Here is a 15,806-nt window from a genome sequence, read left to right as displayed (position 1 = left end):
AATGATCAGGACATTTGAGATAAAGGTAACACCAGCGTTGGTGGAGGAGGCGGATGCTCCGTGGAATGATTCTGGAATCGGATAAGGAGAAGCTGAGTGCGGTCCGTGATTGCCCAAGCAGGCTGGACGCTCAAGAGTTCCAGCACATCATCGTGCATCGCGCTGGACTTCTTAGGCCTTTCGAAAAGCCTTCTCTATCATGAATATGACTTCCGCGAGTGGGCGTGAAATCTGCTGTGCTTTTTTTCCCCTGCTCGGTTCCAGGCACGTGAAGAAAGGGCGGCGAGAAGCTTGGCGCCCGTTGGCACTGCAGAGCCTCGTGCGAGATGTCCAGAGATACCTCTCGCCTTATCACACTGAAGTGGGCAACAGACCCGGTCTGCACGAAGAGCAAGCGGCCAATTTGGAATAGGACGCAGTTGTACTCGGAGATCGCAGTACCGCCGCTCACGGGCGCGAATGTAGGCAAAGACGGCCAACTAGACTTGTTGGCGCAAATTGACTTGTAGATAGATTCGGTCATGGACAGTCGCGGGACGCTTCAGACTGCGGGGTGTGGACCGTCTATTCCCGGAACTCTGCACGTGCGATTGGGTACCTAGATCGATGCGGATGAGTTTTGAATAACCATTGTGACGAATAAAGAGGGCCTACCAGGCTATGCCGAGCCCATCCATGCTGAATGGAGTGTTACGTGTACCGATGTCAACCCGGGTCTGTTGCTTGATAGGATTGGGCTCATAGCAGAAGAAGCACGTCATGACCGAGCACCTGCTTTGATAGGGGATGACCTGGAACATTGAAAACATCATCTGGTAGACCTGTTTCCCAATTTGAGATGTATGCAAACGAACGACACATGTTGGTAACATGTCAGAAAACAAGGTCTATTCCACCAGCGAAGGACAATGGAGTGATTCCCTGTATAGGAAGACTGGCTATTTATATGTTGCACTGCATGTGTCGTCGGTGGAGACGGTTCCATGATGTCGTCTCGCACAGCAGTCGCAAGCACAAGCATGACCAGAAGTGAGACATAAAATTTTGAGAAGGGCCATAAAATCATGGAAAGGAGAAAGAACTTCGGTTTTGGCGTTGTGGGACAGCCTCACCATCAGCTGCAGCTGCCATGCAGTTCTGTCGGCTAAGACTGTTAATCATTCACAATGGACTCTCGTGCAGTCACAAGAAATGCGCGAATATACTCCTTACATACTTCAGAATAGAAGAAATCTTGTGAATAGCTGCAGTGGTGGCATTCAAAGAAGGCGCGGCCGCAGAACTCGTGTTAAATTTGTCTCACCGGTGACTCAGTCAGGCGCGAAATGACTCTCGAATTCGGAGCAGCGGTTCCACAAAGTCGCAAAAAATCAGAATAGAATCAGTGTAATGGCTTTTCGGAGTAACACGTAGACAGATGTTCAAACGGTACAGCAAGCGGAAACAAGAGCACATCCGAGTCGATATCGAAGCATACAAGCGCCCGCGCAACGCGATGTACCGGCGCCGACCCGACCTTCCAAACTGGGCAAGTGGCGGCTCATTCAGAAGTTCCAAAATCTTATCCACCCACGCAACATCCGGCGACATTCGTCAAGGTGAGCTCGATATTGCCGTCATTATGCTCAGACAGAGGCCTGCTTGAGCTTCGGATGCTGTGATCACAGCCAGGAGGCGAATCACAGGGTGGGAAAGGGTGGATTCGGCGGACAGTGATGGGATGACGATAGACGGGCGCTCTGGCGATTTGGAAGGAGGATGGAGCTCGAGGCTCGATGGATGCGAAGGGTAGATTTTCGGGAGGTTCTGACACCCACGGAATGTATGGCCGTCTGAGGGAGGGATTTGCGGCGCAAGTCGTGGTTCAGTCTCACTGCAGATCACGTTCTACCGTCCGGAGCTCTGCAGTGTCGAAGTCCAGGCAATCAGTCGTTTCCGAAAATGTCATGCTAACCCTTCATTTGCAGAGTAGGCAGCAGCGATGGCTCCGACAAAGACTTCCAAGGGTAAGGCGACGAAGGGTACGCATTCTGTTGCGCTGCGTCAGAAGGTCTGGCTGAAACGAGGTGCATAGCGTCGCCCAAGGACGCCAAAGCAAAGGCTGCGAAGAAGGCTGCGCTCGCCGGCACTCACCAGCACAGCGCGCGCAAAGTGCGCCACTCCGTCTCGTTCCACCGTCCCAAGACCCTCCGCCTTCCCCGTGACCCCAAGTACCCCCGTAAATCGATCCCTCATGCACCGCGGATGGACCAGTTCAGGACGATTGTCTCGTGAGTAACTATGCGATGGGCGTATTCTGGTATTGAGGCTATGCTGCACAGGCCATTGAACACGGAGTCTGCCATGAAGAAGATTGAAGAGCACAACACCCTCGTCTTCATCGTTGACCTTCGGGCGAATAAGCGCCAGATCAAGGACGCTGTAAAGAAGCTGTACGACGTCCAGGCTGCGAAGATCAACACGCTCATCCGGTGAGTGATCAATTGTTATCTGTCACAGGCGATGCTGACCACGTTTATTGCAGCCCTGACGGCAAGAAAAAGGCGTACGTGCGTCTCACATCAGACCACGATGCACTGGATGTTGCAAACAAGGTCCGTTACATTCGCTATGGCTTGGTCAGTGTGTGCTGATACCACATTTGTGATTTCAAGATTGGGTTCATTTAATCGCCTCCTTTGGGCATTCACCTTTAGCCAGCCAAGCTACTTGGTGCAGTGCATCGCACGCCCGCACTGCTGGCGTTGTCGTACTCCTGCATTGCATCCGCATCTATCTGTCTGATCCTGTCATGTACGCGTACCTTCCATGCCCCATATCAAGCAAGATATGCTATCCTCGCCGTCAAAAATGGTTTGCCATCTGCATCTCTGCTCTAAGATATCACCGACGGTGATGATGTTGTCCTGGATTTACGTAAATAGCAGTGCGGGGGACTTAGGATTCACAGATTTACTGCCGTTGAAACCCTATGGGCACGTGTGCGGCGTCCGTTGCTGTGCGACCGCGAAGTCGAACAGCAACGAAAACAGCTCTCTTTCTGCAAGGATACTCCTTTGCATCAGACATTCTCGCTGAGGGAATGCATCTGTCACTCTGAACGTCAGGCACGGCAATAAGATTATTCGGAACTGCGGGGGCAACAGTTTCATAGCAGCTGGAAAATAAGGACAAAGATCTAGGCTCCCGCCATCACTGCTCGCCCGCTAACTTATTCCTCCCCCCCTCCTCGTCGGTTTCACTGCCTTCGTCGTCGGCCTTCCCACCTGCCCACCATAGCAGCACCACGCTCGTTCTCCCTGGCGGACGCTCCTCCAGCAGTGTCGCGCCGTCCTCGCTCACCTGCAGCAACCTAGCAACCCCCCGTAACTAAGCGCAGCACTCATGTTTCTCCCTCGCCATATTCTCCTCAGGGTCTTTCTACTTGCTTTCATCCTCCAGTTCTCGCTAGTTCATGCCTTTACTCACTCTTCCTTCACGTCCTCTCATGCACGTCGCTCCTTGCTTCACAAAATCCAGAAACGCATCGCCGACACCGTCCGTGGGAGGCAGGGTGACAATGGGTTCGGTTTCGGTGAGTTTCTACGCCGCTGATCACTGCTTTGACGTGTTTTCGTTCGTGGCAAGCGGACGTCGCCTTGCCACGTCTCGAAGTGGGCGTATCGTGGCGCAGCGGCGAGCTATTCATGCTTGCATCAAATGCAGGCATTTAGACGGCTATCAACGCTGGGACGGAACCTTTCCCGCAACAATTACGCTCGAGGGAGCGTTTGCTTCTCTGGGGCGAGTTGCTACTGTAAATTCCATTGCTGCGGATGGTCGTGAGCCTAGGTTACTCAGGGCAGTGGCCAGCGATAGCAGTGTTCTCGTGTTAATCGCTCTGCATTTTCCGCAGCACCGAACGTTGTATTGAGGTTCGAAACATGACGGAAGAGAATTCACTGTTCTGTTGCATCATCTGTGTGACTACTTGCGGCCACTGACACGTCTATGGATGAGGCCTTGCATTTACGAGCGATAATGTTCATAGTGAACCTCCAACTGATCGTCGTCTTTTCATAGACCCCGATTACTTTAGCCGCTTCATCAACAGAGTGGTGCCGACGACGGCACTGGTGCCCGCGACGTCGACGCCCGCAAGCTCACCGACGCCCGCATCTAGCTCCGCTGCAAGTTCGAGCGCGTCGAGCTCCTCATCCGATAGCTCCCCGTCCAGTGCGAGCTCGACGGATGTGAGCAGTGTCGTGTCATCCTCCGCGTCCAGCGCGACGGATTCGAGCAGTGCCGCGTCTTCTGTGTCTAGCATCGCCAGCTCTACGAGCGCGACGGACTCCAGTAGTACTGCGTCTTCATCTGCTGCCGGCAGCGCGAGTGCCAGTGATTCGAGCAGCACCAGCTCGGCAAGCGCAACATCGTCCATTGGAGGTCTATGTATCCCGGGCATCATCGACATCGGTTGTCCCTCGAGCACATCCTCGGTAATCTCTTCATCTGCAAGTGTGAGTGAGACTGATTCTAGCAGCGCGGTGTCGTCTACGGCAATCTCCACGGCCTCTGGCAGCTCTGTGGCATTTACGTCCAGCGCGACTGATTCCACCAGCATCTCTTCCTCGTCTGAGCCTAGCAGTAGTGCGAGCGCCAGTGGCACGAGTTCGGCGAGTGCGACATCATCCAGCGGCGGCATCTGTATCGAGGGTCTCGGCGACTGTCCCTCCAGCACAATATCGGCTTCTTCGTCGTCTGCGAGTGTGAGCGCGACCGACTTCAATAGCGCCACATCTTCGTCTGCGACCAGTGCTAGCGACTCGAGCAGCTCTGCATCCTCGTCTGCAACCAGTGCGACGGACTCGATCAGCGTCGCGTCTTCCACATCCAGCACGGTCGATCCCAGCAGTGCAACAATCTCATCTGCCACCAGCAGTGTGAGTGCCAGTGATTCGAGCAGCGCAAGCTCGGCGAGCGTGACGTCCAGTGGAGGCCTCTGTATCGCGGGTATCATCGGCGACTGCTCTACGACCTCGAGTTCGGCTACCTCGTCCTCTGCCAGTGTGTCCTCCACGGCAGGCACGAACGCGACCGATTCGAGCAGCGCGTTGTCCTCGACGATCACTTCTTCCCCGTCGGCCTCAAGCAGCGCGACGGATTCCAGCATCATCGTATCGTCCACATCGGCCTCGGGCAGCGCAAATGCGACGGACTCGAGCGTCACTGCATCCTCGACGTCAGCGTCGAGCAGCCTCAATGTGACATATTCAAGCAGCGCGGCGTCGTCGGCGATCACGCCGTCCAGCATTGGCTGCATCATCGACCTGTTCGGCAATTGTGCTTCGTCAACCTTCACCAATGCATCCGCCACCGCAAGCTCGTCGTCGTTTACGGGCTCTGCTAACGCTACGGTGACGTCGGCGCCGGCATCTTCCGCGACGTCGTCTGGTTTCAGTTCGTCAATGTCACTCTCGCTGTCGATTGGCCTGCCAACTTCCACCGCGAACGCAAGCGGCACCGCGTCCAGTTCAGTTGCGCCCACAGGGAACAGCACGCTCACATCATCGTCTATATTTTCCACGAGCTCTAGCGCATCCGGGAATCTGACGAGTGTGTTCCCGACGTCGTCATCCAGTGGTTCTGTCAATGCCACCGCCACGGCGTCATCATTCAATGGCACGCTTTCGTCCGCGACTACAGTGTCGTCTGCGACGTCTTACAGCAGCACGCTCTCGAGCTCGGCTGTCGGAGTAAACCTGTCTTCTACAGCATCCCCGTCGATCCCGATTTCGTCCAATTCGTCACTGCTGCCCACTTCGACCGGAGTCAACGGGAGTGTATCGCCGAGTACCAGTACGCCTCTCCCGACCTCCAACTTTAGCACCTTCACGTTACTACCGACATCGAGGTACGTTGCATCCTGTCATGAGATGGTAAACAGCTCATCTTCTTGTGTAACGCAGTGTGATAACCAACAGCTCGTCCGTAATTCCATCGACGGTATCCTCAGTCAACTGGACGTCCTCGATCTCCAGCAGTAGCATGAGTTACAATGCTAGCAGCTCGGTTGTGATCAGCTTCCCATCTGGCTTATCTAGTTCTAGCACGGCTTCGTTTAGCTCACTGACCACGCTCGCATCTTCGAGCTCGACGTCCAGTACAGTCACATACACGCCGTCCGTCAATTCTGCGTACACCTTCTTGACGGCCACCTCGCTAGCTCTTGCAACGCCGACGACTTCTTCACCATCGTCTGCGGCATCGTACTCGGAGACAGACCAGTCCACATCGACGCCAACGGTGTCTAGTCAGAGTGCGGCCACAACGGCCAGTCCCTCTTCGGCACCATTGCCTTCCTGGCTACCCGCACAAATCTATCCCGCAGATCCTGTCTCCCAGAGTGATATTCCATCGGGGTATCAGGAGATTAGCCTCCTGTATCTTAACACACTGAATTGGGAACATGTTGTTAATGATACTACAACGTCATCGCAGATCTTTGCATACATGCCCACGGTCGTGGCGACCGCCATTAACGTCAGTGGTACGTGCTTTCATTAGTTCTACTGTTTGAACTTGATAGCTCAGAAACGCACACAGTGTCGTCTGTGTATGAATACGCGTTGCAGGTCTGGGTGCCCTCAGACTACACTGGCGAGGATGACGCAAATGACCTGCTTACGGTCTGGCTCTGCTATATTCCTGAAGGCTCTGTCAGCGAGCTCGCGCAACAGATCAAGGACCCGTCATCGTCGTTCTATACGGGATTATCCGGTATCTACACCGAGCTTGCTGAGCAAGTGAACCCCTCCTTTGCGGTTGACTCAGTAACAAGTTCTTCATCGGACTCGGGTAGCAGCAGCGGCAACAGTGGAACACCGTCTTCCAGCAGCAATGCTGCGACCAGTGGCTCGTCAAAATCGAAGACACGCGAGGACGCCATCATTGGTGTCGTAACTTCGCTCGGGGGTATCACACTCATTGCGCTCGCATTCCTGGTCATGCGTGCCATCAAGCAACGCCGAGAGCTGGCTCATCAACGCTTGGCAGAACCTGTGAACGACCCACATTCATACGACGGATCTCGCCCCGAGGGTCAGGAGTTCGACCGTGACAGTCTGGGCGGGCAGCGCAGGCGCAGTTTCTACTACGCCGCCGACTCGCTGCGCGGATTCCAGGAGGTCGCGACTGCTGCGACCGCCGCTGCCGCATCTTACGACTCGCAGCTGAACCAGGACAATGCCATGCGAGAACGCCGGCCGATCGCACCGGCGATGATCTCCACGCCGATCTTGAGAGAGAACTCGATGAATTGGTAGGGCAGCGACCGAGAGACGTTTGCAGGACGTGTTTTGTTGTTCGTCTCATCTTCCGTAGTCGTTTACACTTTGTGGCTTGAGGACGACCTATACCAGAGCCGAAACGATATCACTTGTTTGGTTGTTCTCTCTTTTGTGTTTTACTTTCCGTGATTGGGCCTCCCGGTGTGGGGTTCGAAAGGGAATGGTGTGTACATGATATTCTGCAGTGTAACCTATCCGGTCCACAGTGCTTCGAGTGGGTTTACGGATCTTCCTGCTCATATGCTGGAGGCTGGTTCAGTTAGACCTCATTTCTCCTTTCAGCTGCGCACACCTTTCCTCTTCGATTTTTGCTATTTATTAAAAAATGGACTGTCGCAGGACCTTGCTTGCCTTCTTGCTGCTATTGTCCGCTAATTACTGTTAGATTCATCGCTCTGGCAGCTGCTGTACATATTTCTTCTGCCTTGTCGTTGAATCGTAGTTTAGACCTGCTGTATTACTGCGTTATTGCTAACCTATCGCGCCATTCTGCGAGAAATCAACTGCGTAAGGCAAAGGAAATTTAGCACAAAATATACTGACCCACCGTACGAAATGATGTAGCAGACCAGTTACGCGCCAATGGGTCGCGTGGGCGTTGTCTGGAGCGATGCGTCTGCATAAAACATCATGGCGATTCTTGACTTCAACGACGCCAAATGCAGGGTCACATCGCATGAACGTCCGCGACGAGCTCCTCTGGCTTCTCACGTGCAGCAAAATGCCCGCCACTTTTGTGTTCTGTTTCGAAGATCATATTTTCTATCGCATGCGCGCAGCTATGCGGGGTGAATCACTTCGTAGGTACGTACGGATGCAGTTGGTCTGGCACGCGAGAAGCAGTACACAGAGAATCAGGTGAGCACTGCAGAGTGAGGATGATAAGCCAGGCGCATTCGTATTGACTGACGAGGATGTTCACCTTCGTCGTCCTCCCACGGTTTAGTCATCCGTACATGATACTAGCTTCTCGTAAATTCACGCGAGAAGACCGACCAGGGAGTCGAGGGAGTATCCAATTGTCTGCAGCTGAGCCGACTGCTCGAAGAAGTTGCCCTACCCTTTCGCGTTGAATTGCTTCATACGTTTGAGGCCGCCGCACTCTACCTGGCTATATGGTGTCAGGAGGTATGCGAGCCACAGATGAGGGAGCTTCTTTGGGCACGGAGGTCTGAACATGCTACTGATATTTTCAAGGCTCAATGGAAAGAAGGGAGAAGAACCAGAGAAGAATTGAGCTTACACGGGAGAATCGTGTGCCAGGCCTTCACACCTTGGTGTCCATAGTTCTCCGCTAGCAGTCTGCCTATCTGGACGTAGGAGTGTCAGGCCGGTACCAGAAGGCTCTGGGCGATTTGAATGTCGTGGCCTACCATGTGCTCCCAGTCTCCTCTTTTTACGACTGACAGGAAGGGTCAGTGACCAAGAGACTTGCCCGCTAATGGAAATCGCCTGACTCACCGTACTCCTTGCATCCGAGCGCCAGCATGAGTTTGTTTTCCACCTGCAGAGCTCGGGCATGAGGACTTGGTACAAAAGGCGCTAAGTGCATCTGGCCTTGGCGTAGTAAGTCGCACAAAGTCCTCGCTTCTTGACACCCTCTGTTTGGGTGGCCCAAAATTTGGTAGAGTGGGAGCGATGACGCGAGAGTTCGGATGATCTGGCGAAGCGGCCCCAATAGCGGAAGTAGTTTTCGTACTTCGAGAAAATGACCCGGTCCTATGTTGAAGGAGTGAAATTCATACTTAGCAATTGAAGCGCAACACACATCCGTACAGGAAGAAGAGTGGAGCATATTTTCGATCGAGCTCTTCTGGTGCACGTAGTGGATGTTCAACTTCCCGAACTCATATGCCTCAATGTCTGTCGTAAACTGTGGCAAAGCATTGATATTCACTTCTGCCTTTCGCCAGTCGAAGCTATCTTTCCAACGCGCAACTAGCCGCTTGATATCGACAAGAGGCGCACCGTACTGCCACTTCTCGCCATCGAGCTCATCGGGCAGGCTCGCAAGTCGAGCTTCTTGTGAAGGAGGTCTAGATCGGCGTCGGGAACGGACAGTGTAAAGGGGAGTCTGGTCCTGATCTGTGTCAGAGGCTCCCGCAGAGTAGCATACGTGATGTGCTGACGCACGTACTTGTATGACGACCGTCCGTCATTCCGGTGTCACTCGCATTTTTCCCATGGCAGGACAAAAGGACAAAGCTTGTCGCACGGAATGTATTGGCCAATGGCCACGCGTCCTAACGCACGCTAAATAGTCATATCGCGTTGGTGTTGGTCACGTGACCGCGTTTCGAATGTGAATCCAAATCCAAATTCCTTCGAAATCAGCCAATCTCATCTCTTGCACGTAGAATTGCGATCGTGCCATATGCATATTTGACGGGGACACCACAATCCGATATGACGTTCAGATTGGCTCGATATCTCTGGCCTGCCCAAAGAACCGATTCTGCATTAAATCCACGAAATGGCTGTTCCAAAGGTGGAGGGTAATGAACACGTACTTATGAAGGCATATATAATGCGCAAACATGAGTGATGTCAGCAAATGCAATGCCGTAAGCCGGTGATGAAGAACGTTCAATGAGCGCCGCGACAGTGGTTAATGCGATATGCTACGAACCTCCGTGAGCTCCAAACACCAGATGCACCCGGAAATATGCCGAGTTGGTGACAGTTGCCGCGCATATATGGCACATGCATCGGGTCTTATCGTCATACCAGTCGCCGTTTTTAGCGTCCCCCAGGATGTTGATCTAGCGAGTCCATCGCTCGAGCCATAGTACGCGTCGAAGTGTATTCGCCTCTATTGCGAATAAGGGTAACCGCGGCCGCACTGGTATTGTAATCTTGAAGTATTGATGCACATGGTGGTCGAATGCAAGGCACATTGGGCGTCTATTGGATAGGGCACTGGCATATCACATGGGCAGCGACGTCATTGACTATGGCGCAGAAATTGAGCCAAGCCGGCTCTGGTCGAAGTATGAATACCCGCATCAACTTGAGTGTGATCAACGTCTTTCTATCCCTCTTCCATCATGTCGACATACCCAGTCCAGGTATGCACTCCCTTGTTGCTCGTCGAGGAGAAGCAAGAGCTGAGCGATGCCGTCGCATAGGTTTCCAACATCTCCTCCTCCACTACCCAGGAGCATCTCTCTGAATTCTTCTCGTGAGTCGCAGCAGGTCATTTGCGATCTCCTCCGTTCCTAAGCGCAATATGCAGTTTTTGCGGCAAGATATCATCCATCGACTTCAACCCAGAGAAGCAGTCGGCGACGATTCATTTTGAAAAGCCCTCCGCCGCCAAGACGGCGCTCATGCTCAACGGCGGCAGCCTCGATGGCGCGACGCTCACCGTGACAAGTGAGAAGGAACATCCCGACGAGGTGCCTGGCACGCAACACGAGGGCGCGTACGAGCAGAGCGACAAGCCCCGCGCGGCGAGTAAGTGGCGCCATCGTAAGCAGTCTGAAGGAGATTATTGACCGCAGTATGACCATCTGCTTTTTCGCACGCAGTTGCGGCCGAATACCTTGCCAAAGGATATCAGCTCCACGACGCCATCCTTCAGCGCGCGATCGAGCTGGATAATAAGCACGGTATCTCGTCGCGCTTCCTCAATTACATCCAATCGCTTGACAAGCAGCTCGGTGCGTGGCTGTGCGCCATGATGACGTATATGCGTGCTAACTTGTTTCCGCAGGCGAGAAGGCACTAGGACCAGACAAGACCATCTCGGGGCGTGTGCAGGAGACGCTCGCGAGTGCGACGCAGCAGGCGCGTGCGATCGACGAGCAGAAGGGCTACAGCAAGCAGGCGAGTGATGTGCGTCCGCTTCTTGACGATGTCCTGCTGCAGATGCTGATCAGCTTTCACTTGCAGTACTACGCCCGCGCAATTGCCTCGCCGTTCGGACAGAAGGTCATGCAGTTCTACACCACAACATCGAAGCAGGTGTACGACATCCGTGAAGAGGCGAAGCGCATCGCTGAGGCTCAAAAACAAGCAGGTGCCAATGTATCGACACCTTCGGAGAAGTCTACTGGCGCTGGCAGCAGCGCGCCCACGGGCGCCGCGGTCGGCTCTGCGGGTGGAGGCGTCAGTGGCGCGTAAGTGGAATTATGGTAGTACTTGTTGATATATGATCAAGTTCCGAAGGGTTTGCTACGTTGTACTTTACGAAATGTTCATGAAATGGTACCCCGTTATGATGTGTCGTTAGCTGAAGACCCATTCGCCGAGAGGCATGACCCAATGTGACGCGATCGTGGAGTCTGGTGCTCATCCAGGCTACGCTCGCGTGCGGTCTCGTGCATCTTCCTCCTGACCCGCCGGTTCAACAATTCTGCGGCATTGGGCCATGGGTTGGTTGCGGTCTTGAGCTTGATACTCAACGACGATCAGGACCACTGATCAGCGACGGGATCTTCTCATCATTGCGAATATCAGCAACATGTACTCAGGCGGAGAGCAACCGTTCACGCTCTCTGTAGCTGACGCGGATCTCGAAGTGCTTCGAACGAAGCTCGAACGTGCCCGCCTGCCTGATGAGCTCGATGACGCGGGATGGGAGTACGGCGCGCCGCTTGCTAATGTCAAGAGACTGCTCGCGCGGTGGAAGGACGGCTTCGACTGGCGCAAGGCGGAGACGAAGATCAACGCGCTGCCGCAGTACACGAGGGATGTCGATGTGGACGGGTTTGGGACGCTGAACATCCATTACGTCCACCAGAAGAGCTCTGTCGACGACGCGATACCGTTGCTGTTCGTGCATGGATGTCCGTAGCATGCTCGTAGTACGCGGCGTGTAAGAATTAATCCTGACGATTCACAGGGCCGGGACACTTCCTCGAGGTGCGGAAGCTGCTTCCCCTGTTGACGGCCGCGTCGTCCGACCACCCGAGCTTCCACGTCGTGGCTCCCAGCCTGCCCAACTTTGGGTTCTCTGAGGGTGTCAAGGCGCGAGGATTTCACGGGACTCACTATGCCGAGGTGGGCGGCACTGTTTGCATTCACAATGTACAGAGCTCATGCTAAACGGCGACTCTAACAGGCGGTGAACAAGCTGATGCTGGCGCTTGGGTATAACGAGTATGGTGAGCTGGGATTTGTAGTTGGACGAGTGTTCTGGCGAGCCTACTGACTCCTCCTGAACAGTTGTACAAGGAGGGGACTGGGGCTGCTTGGTATGTTAATGGACACATTGCACGAGGACCTGTTGGTCTCTCATTTGAGTTCCTCTAGATAGCCCGACAGCTAGCAGCAAATTATGGACGCCAGCACGTGAAGGCGTGGCACACCAACTTCCCAGCGTGAGCATGACTCTGACCTGCCCTTTCACATGTATAAATGACCCCTTGCACTTCACATAGCGTTCGTCAGCCGCCCTCGCTGACCCAGTTCCCCCGTCTCTGGCTCTCATATCTTCTTACCCCATACAACGCAGCCGAGCGCGCTGGCCTCGAGCGTTCACAGTGGTTCGCCACCAAAGGCACAGGCTACAGCCAGGAGCAGTCCACTCAGCCGCAGACCCTTGGTTACTCCCTCGCCGACTCCCCTGTTGGTCTGCTCGCGTGGATCTACGAAAAGCTCGTGACATGGACGGACGATTATCCGTGGGAGGACGACGAAGGTACGTGCACTCGACCGTTGCTGCTTGATAGGTCTCACTGCCTAGCTTCTCTAGTGCTAACCTGGGTCTCTGTATACTGGTTTTCGCGCGCCGGACCGGCCGCGTCTGTGCGGATTTACTACGAGGTGACGCAAGCGAACGAGCGCGCCCAGATCCCTTGGAGCTCCATCCCCTGTGGCCTCTCGTTCTTCCCGCGCGAGCTCCTCTCGGTGCCCAAGACGTGCGTGCCTTCTTTCTGTCTCGTGCCACGTTATATACTGAGGGTCTCGCATATATGAACAGCTGGGCGCGGACAATAGGGAACGTGGTTATCGAGTCGGAGCACGGCAGCGGCGGACACTTTGCTGCATATGAGAAACCAGAAGAGCTCGCTGCGGATATTCGGGCGATGTTTGGGAAGGGTGGACCTGCGTTTGGAGTTGTCGGCGGGAAGGCTGGCTACGTTTCTGGCTACGTTTGATGGCGTCAACGGGCCTCTCTCCGTACGTTCTTCGTTCATAAGCGATTATCGGACAACGGGCCTGAAGAATCTGTCAGTATCCATAACAGTAGTACAAAAGGAACTCCGGATACTCGTGCACCTATTGCCTCCAAATGCAGTCCATGTATACTGGATTTTTTCTGCATGTATAATAGGTTTTTGATATAGGAATAGGAACCCTGGTTCCTACATAGTAAGAATTGGAGGTCAGCCGCGGCGTAGTGAGTGAAGAATTGCATGTTCCATCTTACATGATCCGGATACAGTGGAAGACACGAGCGTCGAAGCTATTGGCCTCTAATCTTAACTGATGCAAACAAATACTTTAAAGTCCTTATGTCATCATCAGAGTCACTTGAGCTCGCCATCCTTCAAGACTGCGATCCACTCTAATCGCCACCGTGAACGTTGCTGACGATGTCTAACATGACTTCTGCGATCTCGCCCACCGAGCCTCTGACGACCCATCTGCTCTCGCTCCAAGCTCCGCGTCCATATTCTGCTGCAACTGAACATCTTTTCCTCACCGCTGCCGGCGACGGCAATCTTCCGGATGAACTAACATCTCTTTATCTGTCGCAGGACCGCCCGTATGCTGCACACGCATATCCTGCGTTCATCGGTTGGCTGCTCGCTGCGGTGCCATTCTCGTAACTTGACGCATAGACTCGCCTGCGGAGCAACGTAACCAGCGCATCGTGCGAGTCCTGAGCGACGCCTTGCAAAATGTAGGACGGGAGGTTGGGTTCTTTGATGAGACTGCCAAAGCTTTTGGACCGCAGCAGTCCGACAGTTGGAGGGAGCTGAAGGCGACAAGGGACTTCACGGCGGAGATGGCGCATATAGGTACGCATGGCCGCATAGAAGATGGTCTTGTATTTTTATGGGCTATGGAGAGGGTACGTGTTGGCTTCTGATGGCTGTCATGTGTGCTTTGCAACGAGCTTCTGCGACTCCAGGTATCCTCGACGCATGGAAGTATGTCGGGTGCCTGAAGTCCACTCACCCCCATGAAAGGGGCACTACACCAGCGGTGGCTGCTCTTGTCTCAAACTGGACGAACCCTATTTCGTGGAATTTGTCGACGACCTCGCCGATCTGGCGAATAGGTGTGCATTACGATCCCGGGTGCTTTAACGATGCATCTGTATTTTTTTTACAAGTTGAACCTTTCAAAGCCTGGATATTTCTTCCGGCTCCACAGTTTGGCAGCGTGCTGAGTCCATATGGGCGCGCGTGATCGAGATCGAGGAGGCATTCTGGCCCGTACGTTGGGACCGAGGAGATTATCCCTGGGTAGAGGCTCCCCGATTGCGATCCAGCCACACCCGATTCTCCGTGGAGCTACACATGCATACATACTGCACCATTGCTCAAATCTGGATGACATTAGAGTCTCTTGGAAGCGCCGTTACTTGTCGGTCACAGATGACGAGAATTTGAGAGAGTACGATTGCAAGTTAATTTGTCCATAAATGCAAATCCGAGCTGGAACAGCAAACACGAATGACAAGCGAAAGGGCGAGTCATTGTTTAACTGGACTACGTAGCGAAACAATTGAAGTCGAGCTAGCAGAAGACCCATGTTCATCAACATGAAGACCTAACGGTGAAAAGAGCGCACATCTCACCTCGTCTACAGTGGCCACGTTGGTACAGATGTATATCGCAGTGCCGTCCGGAGACTGAGAAGTGAGATTCGTGCCAGTGGCAGTGATGTCCTCCCGTTCCTGCGAGCAGTCGATGTCGACGACCACCGTACCTTCCGCATCGGACGACAACCCTGTTACATCAATATCTGCATGTGGAGTCTGTAAGCGGCGCAAGAGCTCGGCGAGGAAGGATACAAACAGTGGACGTCGGAGATCGAGAGGTCGCTTGAATACTGTGATGTAACGCTAGCAGGTTGCGATCAGCATAAGTTGTGCTAAAAATCACAGACGATCTCGTACTTGGTCGATTATGATGGGATTGTCAACCTCATAGACTGGGAAGATCATAAATGCATCGAGTGAGGCTGGCACAATCGCACATTCTCACCATAGAAGTCCAAAGTGATGTTCTTGCCTCGAGGCCGAGCGTTCTGCATTGCCTGGCCGTATCTGTGCCACTGAGCTCGATGTCGGAGCCAATCATTCCTCAATAGGATATTCACACTGTAATAGTTGTCCAGGCCAATTTGACTTTGTCCCGCACTCTGAAAATGCCTCGTTGATGGGGTGAACGGTCATCACGACCTCCTCCCAGTGGTACAACCGTGCAGACATTGTCGTAAGCAGCAGCTGCAGTAGTGAGAAAAAGCAGGACGAAAGAGCATGAAATCATGTCGTCCAAGCCGCACGGGATCCATCGG

The 15,806-nt window shown here is 53.7% G+C and overlaps 8 protein-coding genes across 8 annotated transcripts; 5 read left to right on the top strand and 3 right to left on the bottom strand.

Annotated features, from left to right (window-relative positions):
• The first annotated feature begins 1,535 nt into the window (after window positions 1–1,535).
• On the top strand, window positions 1,536–2,968 carry LAESUDRAFT_720117 (uncharacterized protein). Its single transcript, XM_040907758.1, has 6 exons — window positions 1,536–1,598; window positions 1,968–2,021; window positions 2,075–2,270; window positions 2,322–2,471; window positions 2,525–2,594; window positions 2,655–2,968. The coding sequence occupies exons 2-6, from the start codon at window positions 1,982–1,984 to the stop codon at window positions 2,667–2,669; spliced, it is 471 nt and encodes a 156-aa protein (XP_040769795.1). The 5' UTR covers window positions 1,536–1,598; window positions 1,968–1,981; the 3' UTR covers window positions 2,670–2,968.
• Window positions 2,969–4,069: 1,101 nt separating this feature from the next.
• LAESUDRAFT_754642 (uncharacterized protein) lies at window positions 4,070–5,293 on the bottom strand (the record flags this gene model as incomplete). Its single annotated transcript, XM_040911915.1, has 1 exon — window positions 4,070–5,293. One exon carries the CDS (start codon window positions 5,291–5,293, stop codon window positions 4,070–4,072), a length of 1,224 nt encoding a protein of 407 aa, XP_040769794.1.
• A 154-nt stretch (window positions 5,294–5,447) lies between these two features.
• On the top strand, window positions 5,448–7,304 carry LAESUDRAFT_754641 (uncharacterized protein; the record flags this gene model as incomplete). The annotated part of the gene is made up of 3 exons (XM_040911914.1): window positions 5,448–5,893; window positions 5,949–6,529; window positions 6,586–7,304. The coding sequence occupies 3 exons, from the start codon at window positions 5,448–5,450 to the stop codon at window positions 7,302–7,304; spliced, it is 1,746 nt and encodes a 581-aa protein (XP_040769793.1).
• Window positions 7,305–8,075: 771 nt separating this feature from the next.
• LAESUDRAFT_746838 (uncharacterized protein) lies at window positions 8,076–9,893 on the bottom strand. Its single transcript, XM_040911440.1, has 9 exons — window positions 9,839–9,893; window positions 9,466–9,765; window positions 9,097–9,413; window positions 8,906–9,047; window positions 8,790–8,832; window positions 8,702–8,730; window positions 8,572–8,638; window positions 8,251–8,511; window positions 8,076–8,193 (listed from the first exon to the last, which is right to left on the bottom strand). Exons 2-8 carry the CDS (start codon window positions 9,485–9,487, stop codon window positions 8,385–8,387), a joined length of 747 nt encoding a protein of 248 aa, XP_040769792.1. The 5' UTR covers window positions 9,488–9,765; window positions 9,839–9,893; the 3' UTR covers window positions 8,076–8,193; window positions 8,251–8,384.
• Window positions 9,894–10,322: 429 nt separating this feature from the next.
• Window positions 10,323–11,562, top strand: LAESUDRAFT_720113 (uncharacterized protein). Its single transcript, XM_040907757.1, has 6 exons — window positions 10,323–10,396; window positions 10,457–10,509; window positions 10,564–10,784; window positions 10,859–10,990; window positions 11,044–11,165; window positions 11,223–11,562. Exons 1-6 carry the CDS (start codon window positions 10,376–10,378, stop codon window positions 11,451–11,453), a joined length of 780 nt encoding a protein of 259 aa, XP_040769791.1. The 5' UTR covers window positions 10,323–10,375; the 3' UTR covers window positions 11,454–11,562.
• A 71-nt stretch (window positions 11,563–11,633) lies between these two features.
• Window positions 11,634–13,663, top strand: LAESUDRAFT_720112 (alpha/beta-hydrolase). Its single transcript, XM_040907756.1, has 9 exons — window positions 11,634–12,118; window positions 12,175–12,332; window positions 12,394–12,436; window positions 12,498–12,526; window positions 12,585–12,652; window positions 12,713–12,972; window positions 13,027–13,192; window positions 13,255–13,454; window positions 13,510–13,663. The coding sequence occupies exons 1-8, from the start codon at window positions 11,794–11,796 to the stop codon at window positions 13,430–13,432; spliced, it is 1,227 nt and encodes a 408-aa protein (XP_040769790.1). The 5' UTR covers window positions 11,634–11,793; the 3' UTR covers window positions 13,433–13,454; window positions 13,510–13,663.
• Window positions 13,664–13,837: 174 nt separating this feature from the next.
• On the top strand, window positions 13,838–14,896 carry LAESUDRAFT_720109 (heme oxygenase-like protein; the record flags this gene model as incomplete). The annotated part of the gene is made up of 5 exons (XM_040907755.1): window positions 13,838–14,092; window positions 14,134–14,356; window positions 14,413–14,524; window positions 14,632–14,723; window positions 14,847–14,896. The coding sequence occupies exons 1-5, from the start codon at window positions 13,871–13,873 to the stop codon at window positions 14,894–14,896; spliced, it is 699 nt and encodes a 232-aa protein (XP_040769789.1). The 5' UTR covers window positions 13,838–13,870.
• Window positions 14,897–14,995: 99 nt separating this feature from the next.
• Window positions 14,996–15,365, bottom strand: LAESUDRAFT_641955 (glycoside hydrolase family 28 protein; the record flags this gene model as incomplete). Its single annotated transcript, XM_040903703.1, has 3 exons — window positions 14,996–15,022; window positions 15,085–15,251; window positions 15,305–15,365. Coding segments are annotated over 3 exons (255 nt in total), but the record flags the coding sequence as incomplete, so codon positions are not given.
• Window positions 15,366–15,806: the final 441 nt, after the last annotated feature.

Source organism: Laetiporus sulphureus (genome assembly GCF_001632365.1).
Source record: "Laetiporus sulphureus 93-53 unplaced genomic scaffold LAESUscaffold_2, whole genome shotgun sequence".
Lineage (NCBI taxonomy): Eukaryota > Fungi > Basidiomycota > Agaricomycetes > Polyporales > Laetiporaceae > Laetiporus > Laetiporus sulphureus.
This window is presented reverse-complemented; position numbering and strand designations above follow the sequence as displayed.